The 9,731-nt window shown below is 39.7% G+C and overlaps 1 protein-coding gene across 2 annotated transcripts; it reads right to left on the minus strand.

Annotated features, from left to right (window-relative positions):
* Positions 1-702: 702 nt before the first annotated feature.
* Positions 703-7,633, minus strand: SNX20 (sorting nexin 20). 2 transcript variants are annotated; one of them, XM_042876947.1, is made up of 5 exons: positions 7,502-7,633; positions 5,596-5,777; positions 3,789-3,940; positions 1,123-1,603; positions 703-848 (listed from the first exon to the last, which is right to left on the minus strand). In XM_042876947.1, exons 1-5 carry the CDS (start codon positions 7,546-7,548, stop codon positions 841-843), a joined length of 870 nt encoding a protein of 289 aa, XP_042732881.1. In that variant the 5' UTR covers positions 7,549-7,633; the 3' UTR covers positions 703-840. The 2 variants fall into 2 exon arrangements, with proteins under 2 accessions (XP_042732881.1, XP_042732880.1); XM_042876946.1 differs by having other exon boundaries at positions 703-1,603.
* Between the last annotated feature and the right edge of the window lie 2,098 nt (positions 7,634-9,731).

Genomic DNA, 9,731 nt, shown 5'->3' on the forward strand with positions numbered 1-9,731 from the left:
AGCATTAGAGGCAAGTGTAGCTGTCAGATACAGTGATGGGGTCCCTCAAGAAATTAATGTAATATTCCAGAGCCACTGAAACAGTGCCTGTTACCAGTTGGGCAGTTACCGAGGCAGTGCCCAATTTACATAAACCTCTGAAAGACAACAGAGAAGCACGTGCTTTGGATAGATTGTCCATTAGCCACGTGTCTCACAGCTTGATAATTAGAATTAAATACTGCCATTCTTTAGCCAGATGAATAGCACCCTTCCGTAATAGGAAGGAAGTACAGGTATATTGAATGGGTATGAATTTTGCATTCGGGTCTGAGCTGCACTTGGAGATTGCTTCAAACAAGGATGCACCTTCTGCCACATCTGATGGAGTGATTCAGTAGTATTTCTCACTCCTGCTAGGGTTGATTGTTAACCTTCCCTCCAGTCCTCCCTCCAGAGATATTAACTTGGGTAGGATTCAGCGTTCTCAGAAATGGCAAAGTGCTGCTTGATTGGGCTTCACCTGGAGGAGGAAAAGCCTACAGTAAGTGTCCAAAGATGCATCCTTTAGGTTGCATTGACTGAAAAGATATTTTTCTTCTTGAAATGAAGTAATTTTCCCATAAGCAAGCAATACTGGTGATTCTGCAGCTTTACTGCTTTGTTCATGGTATTTTCCTGACTGTCCACACAAAATGGGTTATATTCAAAACACTATCAAAATTAGCAAACTATACAAAACTTTTTGTTACACGTTTATTTCCAGAAGTCTTAATAAGCTTATGTCTAGAGTAAATATAAAATTTCCCAGCGTGTTGAGAAATACTTGATATTTTTTTTCCCTATGAAAGTTATGTTATCTTAACAGGTAATTTCCAATTATTACTCTTTCAAGATATTGTGTTCAGGAAAAGGAGCAGGCAGCTTTGCACTTTAGAGAAATTGCTTCTTATATTCATTTTACATATTCCCGAACTGCAAGCTCTTTCAGGGAGAAAACACGTACGGGATCTTTTTTTGCCTTCCATTCTTCCAGTTTCTCTTGCAAAGACAGAAAGTCCTTGCCGAGCTCATATGCCAAAGTGATCATTGCTTCTAACAATGGAATGTAGTACTTGTGACTGCTACGCATGCACAGGTGTGACAGAGCCTTTTCCCCATATTCAAAGGCACTTGCTGCATTTCCCAGGTCCTTGTGGCACACCACGACAGCACAGAGGGTAGGGACAGTTGCAACAGGGTTGCCTCTGGTCAGCCTCTCCTGCAGACCGATGACTTCTAACAGGATTTCCAAAGCCTTGTTGTACTGGCCACCCCGCAGGCAGCCGTATGCTTCCTGAAGCTCAGGCTTTGTTAAAAAGTCAATAAATTTTTTTGATCTCCTGATATATTTCATTGAATACAGAAGCCTCAGGTAGTCCTTAAAGGCCAATTTTCTCTCATTGATTATTTCGTCTGTGAAGTTCCCTGTTAGGGCTTTTTTTGGAAAGGTCATATCTTCCATTTCCTCGCTGAAGTCCTCCAGAAGATTTCTGTGCAGTTTCTCAAAATCAGAATAACGCCGTTCGATTACAGACTTGCTGCTGTCAAAGCTTCCAGTTTGCAAAATTATGATTTTATACATCTAAACACAACAAAACAGAAAAATGAGAAGGACCATCCTAACCCTACTGCAGCCACATCTTTTTGTACAAATACTTTGCTTGTAACAGCCGTGGCTGCTGCAGTCATTGTCAGCGAACAGAATGAATTTCCCAGACTTAGTAGTGAATGCGGTGTAATTTACATTGGCCATAATACTCAGAAATGTTTATATCAGACATTTCTAGGGATTTGGAGGCATTATTGGTGCTGTGAAAGAAGGAATATTTGGCATTAATATTTGGTGTATGCAAAAATAAGATAGAGCAACTGTGGAGTCTCTTCTCCCCTCTAAATCTTTGTCCTGTAATTCATACTTACTTGGCATATAAATAATTCAAAGAAGTGACACTTCTACAGAAGTCTGTATGTGCTAGCCAAAATCCTTGTCTAACAGCAGCACTGTCCCACATTACCAGTACTCAATTGTATGGCTTCTGTAGTTCTTCACTAGCGTAAAATAACTAATGAAAGTAAAATAACTAATGAATATGATATTCAAAATAGCTGCAAAATAACATTGAGTGTTATGTGTTGTACAAATATATTCTCCTGTGGTCCTGATCCAAATACAGCAATACTGAAGAAGGGCCAAATATCTGGTATGTGTAAACCAGTGGAGCTCCAGGGGGGCCGGTTTAGCTGTGTCCCTGTGCACCAGCCAAGGGCAAGGACTGTTGGCTCGCTAGCTTTTGGATGATGACCGTGTTCGCATTCAAGTTTCTCCCATTCTCACTGAATTATACAGCAACTGGAGCAGTTTAATGCACACGAGTTGTTTTCTGTGCTGGTATAGGAGGGTGCAAAACTGTACTAGCAATGGCTTCTTTCTGATTCTATTCCTTGTTTTTTTTTTTTTTTTTTCTTAAAGAGAAATTCTCTGTTTTAATCTTCATAAATGATCTTTACAGGCACTTCTTGAAAGGCTTGTAAATTTGAGCTGACTTCTCTGATCTCTTTTCATTTATAGGCACTGTGACATTTTCCTGTATTTTGCCCTGCTCCCTGCTGAAAAGTGTATATACTCTTGAAGCGTATCCAAAGCAATCATATGAGCAGTTTTTAAAGTTATCATTTTATCAAGGGCAGCTAAGTGAATAATTTACAAGTACTTGATATTTTTTTTTTTTGTCTTTATGGAGCATGAGAAAGGGGAGAAATGATGTTTAATTAAACTGTCATTCAGATTGGCTCAATTTTGTTGTAACGTAGCTGTGTTTAACTACCTGCATGTACACCAAGTGATAACCTTGTCCTCTTACAGCTGTACTAAAATATTTTTAATCAGTAAGCTGGGTACTCTCCAGCGTGTGCTAGACAGTAGCATCTAAATAGGTGTGTATAGCATGCAACAAGATCCTAGGATAGTTTCTAGACTGTAAATGTACCTGCTTTAAATACTGAGCTGCATCAGTAACAGCAGAATGACTATTAGCATTTTTAATTTATAGATCCTAGAGGTTGCTGCAAAACATCCCTTTCTGAGTATCACCAACCAGGGTACTGAAAGAGACCTGCTCTAGCTCTCCACAAGTCCAGGAGTAGAATTAGGAAAAAAAAAAAAAAAACAAGTCTCAGTGCTTTGAGGAAAAGAGCAGAAATCCAACCTGTTCTTCATTCCTGCCCCTCACACTCGTGCTTCACTTTAACATGGAATAGAAAAATGTCATTTAATGGACCTCTGGGTAGGGAAGGGGAACAGTCCCAGAGGAGTGCTAGCTGGTGCATGTCTTAAGCTTTGTCAACAGCAAAGAATTTTGCACTTGTGCTAACATAAATCTTCAATGTGGAAGTTATATAAATATAATGCAGCTGTTAGTGCAGCCTGGCTCAGTGCAAGTGTAACCTCATGGATATTTTTATACTTGTATGAATTTCTTTAATATTGACAAGCCTATAGGTGTGAAGGGTATTTGAGTAATTTGCTTGATAGCACTTCTCTACTGCTGCAGGTCTTATGAAGCAATTGTCAGAGGGTTTTTTAGGGGCAGATCCACCAGCTATGCCTATGTGAACAGTGAGAACAGGTTCTACTTGGTAGGATTACGGCTTGCAAAACTCAGACGTCAGTGAGTCTTTCATGTAGTGAAGCATGCTGTGTGCTGTGCAGATCCCTGTAGAGTGAATAAAAATTAATGATCTTCTTACATATTCATTTTTTCACTTACCACGTATTTAGACAAGTGGTGCTCTACAATTCTGGTTGATGGAATTTCAAATAGGAGCTTGACCTGTCTACACTGGCTTTTTTCATTCCTCCAGTATTCCTGAAGCTCCTTAGTCGTCATTGAAGAGTTGGGATGTAGGGATGCTTTGGAATCTAAAAATGATATATTTAGTATTTCAAATTATACTGTGTGTGGAAGGAAACCTTTTACACGTTTATTGTGAAAGCAGAGCTTGGAATTTCTTCATTGTAAAAGCAAAACCTAGAGCATGATAGATTAAATGATTTCTCTGCTAACAAAGACAGCTCCAGATGCTCTGAGGAAAACTGTAGTGCTCTGGAATTGGAAAGACAATAAATTTGCTGTAATGTGTACATTTGTTATTATGGAAAAGCATTGATAAGAAGCATTGTATGTCCAGGCTGTAACCTCTGGCACAGTCTGAGCAGGAGGTACACCTCCCCATTCTATAAGCAGCCCCACCAAACCCGGACTTGCTCTTCTGAGTCAGGTTCTTCTTCAGGGTAGGAGGAGACAAGGCTAAGATGTTTCTATCGTTGCTAAGGTGAGGAGATAATACAAAGCAGATGCAAATTCAGACTAGTGTTGAAATACTGACCATATTCAAATACTGGGACCGTGCAGTAAGAGGCTAAAGCTGAGAGAGAATGAAGAGGGTGTACAGTGATAGGACAAGGGGGAAATGGTTTTAAACTGAGACGGGAGATTTAGGTTAGGTATTAGGAGGAAGTTTTTCACCCAGAGGGTGGTGAGGCACTGGAACAGGTTGCCCAAGGAGGCTGTGGATGCCCCATCCCTGGAGGCATTCAAGGCCAGGCTGGATGTGGCTCCGGGCAGGCTGGTCTGCTGGCTGGTGACCCTGCACATAGTGGGGGGGGTTGAAAGTACATGAGCATTGTGGTCCTTTTCCAGGCCGTTCAATGATTGAAGGAGAAACTCAAGTAATCAGCTCAGATGAAGAAGGAATTCTCACATCCTCCTTTTCTTTTGTAGCTGAAGTGATGCCACAGTGATATTTATTTGCGCACCTCCCTCACCACCCACGTACAGTCACAATCACGCAAAAAGTCCCCTAAAAACATAGGTCAGCTGGTTTAAGTGTTTGCTCATGGGGGAATTTGACATAGCTTTCCAAAAGGGTGATTTCTCTGTCTTTGAAATATGGTGACAACAGTTTTCATGAGGTGGCATAGAGGCTAGCAAAGTGGGTAAAAAAATGGTGTATTTGTATTTCAGTGGGCTCATCATTCTCAGTCTTCTGTCAGCAATGTTTCTGTCAATGCGGTCAGCTGAAGTCTTATCCAGCATTCAGACAATGGAAGTGAATGACCACAGATGAGTGGAAGGATAAGTGCTTGATGCAGAGATAGAAACATAAAGTACTTCCTCAGTGGCCCCATTTTTACATGTTGTTAATCGTTTGGTCATACAGTTTCAATTATCAGTGCCTTTGGGGTTTGGCTCACTCTACAAAGCATAATTTATTAGAAAGAGGTGCTGTTTATAACAGTTTTACAGGCTGAAAATCTTGATGAAATTGTATATGTTATGTTTATATTTAATATTTTATTCAATAACATATGACAGTAATGTTTGGCATAGTAAAAGCCTAGTGCTGCTTCTTCACAGGGTGTGTTAGAGACTACTGCCTCAGGTTCATATCAGTCAAGTGCCTGGTGTCCCTGCTGATACTACTTTACTATTGTAGTAAATAAAGCAATTTATTTTTTTTTAATATAAAGGATTAATAGCTACGTGAAGAATAAAATGAAAGAGTGGTATCTACCTTGGTCCTTGGAACCTTTGTCTTTTTCTGGATTTTCTTTGCTCAGTTCACAAGAAACTTCAGCTTTGGGTTGACTTTGTTCTTCGTCAGGAGGAGCTGTGATAGAAAACGTAGCGATTGTACTTGCAGCTTCCAGCAGCTCCCCTTCTGCTGTGCACTCTGGGTCCTGCTCCATTGCAAAGCTGTCACAAAAAATTATAAGAAATGTGACATTACTTAGTGACATGCCGTTAGAAGATCCAGTCTGGTAATCTTTTTTACTGGCTTGCTCATTGCTCCCTGTGAACAAGTATGAAGGCAACCGTTGTTTTATGGAAAGTAAAGGGAACCACTGAAGAACATAACTTCATTGGGAGGTGATTTATTCTTCTTGTATTTTGCCCTCAACCTCACAAGTGTTAGTTCAGATGAACTCTGAGATTATTAGCATCACTACCAGCTTGGCTCTCTTACATTGCTAGAAGTTACTGTTCTAAAGACTCCCAAACTTGCCATCTGTTCTTAATCATTATGTTGGCCCATAAGGCAAAATAAAGTGATATCTGTAACAGTATAATATTTTAATTTTATTTCATAGTTTCAGGTTCTCTCCAGAGATTTGTCACTACATGTTGAGAATAAAGTGAGCCTGATAATGCCTTGTTGGAAGGTGATTGGAGTTTACTATGCACGGCATTTAGTCCATACGCTGTGCTGCTGATAGGTTTGTAGGTCTGTCCTCCTTGGACAGATGTTTTGCCAGATACTCATAAAATGCTTAACAAAATATACCCCTACTCTGTAGAGTGGACTGGTTATTCTGCCATGTAAATGTCCCCTTAAGATGTTGTTGTTCAGTAACTATTTAAAACATCATTGTGTTCTACTAGCAGTTGAGAATGTTTTAAGAGCATCCTAACAACTCTGCCAGGGGGCTGTGCTTGGTTAGTATGAGGGAGATATTCTTCATAGTTTATCCAGTGGGTGGAAATCAAATAACATGAAAACCTGCTCTAAACGAATCTGAGTTTCCTTGCTAGAAATGTAAAAATAATGCACAAGGAGAGGTTATTAAGCAAGGCAGGCAGAGGTGTTACTACATATTGTTTTGCCACCACTTGTCTTCCACACAGTTGAGCAATGCCTGACACAGAGGTGAGGAAACTCCTTCAGCAGACCTATTGATTTCTGGTAAACTATACAAGGAAAAGCAATTACTTTCCCTGCTGGAAATAACAGAAGTGCTTTCCTCTAACAACAGCCTTTCTTTTGCTTGCCTTGGCTATACAAGAACGTACACATTGTTACTCTCGTTATTAAGAGAACCGTGAAAGCCCTTATTTTTGGAATTTGGACTAGGGGATGAAGTCTCTTCAAACTTGATGAGTAGCCAGTTATTTCCAGTTGTGACAGTTTCTACCAAGAGTATAAACTTTCCAATCTTTGTTTTTCACGTAAGTATAATCTCAGATACACCAGATTGAATCAGAAAAATTTTCTTGCTTGCGAGTTTGTCTAACCTGACAAGCAAGAGTGTATTTATATTCAAGTATACATATTTACATATATGTATATTTAATGTTAAATATATATGTGCGTACATGTATAAACATAAGTGTAAAATATGATTCCTCAGAGAAATGCAATGATTTGCAAGACTTCAAGTATCTGCCTTGAAAACTATTTGTACTTCACAGAAACATTTTGTTTCACTTTCACACCTGCAAGTCACCGTAAGCAGTTTTAGCTAAACAACTATTTTTACACTTAAAAAAAGAAAAGAAAAATGGAAAACAATTCAAGGAAGTGCGCAGCAAATTGCAGAGTTTTACTTTGACCAGACACCGGGCCTGCTCTCTGTCAGAGTAAACACCACTCAAACTGAGTTACAAGTAACAGCAGAAACAGAAGTGCACAGAATGCTCACCTGCAAAACGCTGAGGAGGTTTTAGCTGTGGTGTGTGCGTAGTCCATAGGAAGTCAGGAGAGGCCTGCTTTGCATTTTTAAAAACAGACTAATACGTGTGTGTGTGCTTTGAGCAGGCACATTCTGTGTGTTACAGAAAGGAAGGAAGAAGTCTTGATTAAATCAGACTTCCTCATCCAATTGGCTTGCTGTTTTGGTGCATTAAGTTTCCTATCTGCCTCAAACAGCTCGGCTGCTGTCTGCAGACAAGATGCAGCAATGCAGCTCCAGCCACAAGGGCAGGACTGCAAATCCCAGTCAGTTGTACACGTGCAAACATAAAGCGTGGCAGAGGAAAGCGCTGAACAGTCAATGCAATTACAAAATCAATGGAAACGTGTCCGCATGGATTTCTGAAACCAAAAAACCCCACGCTTAGCAAATAAGAGATTAGGAAAAATGAGTCAAATATGTAAATGCACTTATGTGGAAAAATATGCCCTGTAGGACTCTTTAAAGTAGAGACTTAACATCCAGTTCAGGAAAGAACATGCAGATGGTACCACAATAAATAGCCTTGTTCAATGTAAAATTGCACTTCTGACAGAAATCCTGATTCCACACAGTGCTTAAATATATGATTAATTTCAAATATCTGCTTAATTGAAGTTCAAAAAGGAACATTATCATATTTGACGTGACTACTAAACTTGAAATGAACTTGTGTGCGCCTAAAATTAATCCTGTACTTCAGCTCTTTATTGAGCTGAGGACAAAGCGAAGAAGAATGATGCATTAATCCACACATCCACTGGCCGAGATGCTTCCTATTGTAGTTCACTGTGCTTTGGAAATTTGCTTTAAAGCACTGAGATAACTATTTCTGGGGTAAGTAGTGTGGATGCTATCTCTTTAGTAATGTAAGTTTCCCTGTTGCCAAAGCTCACTCAATGAAAAACCAAGAGATTTTAATGCAGCACAAATGTGGGAGGCAAGCATCCAAAGAACCACATGGATCCTGCCCCACGCATTCCTTTAGAACAAACAATTTCAAATAATGTAAGATCAGGGCCAGAAACTGACAATGTCTTTCTTCAGCTTTATTCACAACATAAAACGATGCCAACTTTAACTTGGACTCTGTCTAAATGTAGACATTTTGCCAAAATAGTTGTCAGAATGATGAAAAATCACTCCTATGCAACTCCAGCCATACTGGCAAAACCCTTAATATAAGGGACTGGCAGAGTCCTTCAGCCCATTTAATGTGATCCATGCAGAAAGTGATTTAAATTATAGCAGAAAAGAAATGTGTGCTTGCCAATACAGCTCTAAGGTGTAGCTGTACCAGCCAAAGCTTTTAAGTGTAGACAAGGCATGGGTTTCTGGCTCGAGTCTCGTTCCTTTAAAGTTAGATTTACGGGTTTGGTTACAATTGTGAATGAAATCCAAGGAGGATTTTGGTACATTTCACTCATGCTGACAGTTCACAGACGTATCTGAGCTTTGAATTCTGAATTTGCTACTTCATGTGTTGCCAGAAAACAGTGTATTACTTTGTGGTGCTTCATGCTCTTGTCCTGGTCTTGAAGCCGAAGGAAAAGGAGAAAGTATATTTTTCACTTAATTAAACATAAAGGTCATTATTAATAATTTCAGAGTGAGTACCTCCTAGTTTTTTTAATCATCCAGGATAATTAGATGTGAAATCTGCAATTATGAGCATGACTGAGTGATACGAAATAGCTTATAAATCAAGGGTGTTCTGCAGGAATTCTGCCTGCCTTGGCAGCATAAGCTATTCTGTTTACATCTGGTTCCTGAAGGGTGGGTAGGAAGCATCCCCAGGACCACTGCTAACCCCATTGGCTGTGACATCCGTGTTACCTGGCTGCTGCTCCCGTACTCTCTGGCTTGTTCCAGGCAACCCTTAGCCCTTCACCAGGACCAACTGTTGTTTGTCTAGCAGTGTTTTACTTTTCTTTTACTTTACTTTTGAATGTCTGCTTGATTAGCACATTCAAAAAAAAAAAAATCTACGTCATACGGTAGGGTTTGTTAGCAGAGTGCGTAACTGATAGCTCTTGCTTTGTACTTTCAGTTTCACTTTCAGCAGTCAAATATAAAAGATTAAGCAGCAGCAAAGGGGAATGTTCACAGGAGCAGCATACCATTCTGAGACGAGCAAGTGCTCTTACGTTCTAAATTAATCTGAGTATTCATAAAACGATGGTAAATTTTAATGAAAAAA

Source organism: Lagopus leucura, unplaced genomic scaffold (genome assembly GCF_019238085.1).
Source record: "Lagopus leucura isolate 7727_CA_CO unplaced genomic scaffold, USGS_WTPT01 Super-Scaffold_100017, whole genome shotgun sequence".
Lineage (NCBI taxonomy): Eukaryota > Metazoa > Chordata > Aves > Galliformes > Phasianidae > Lagopus > Lagopus leucura.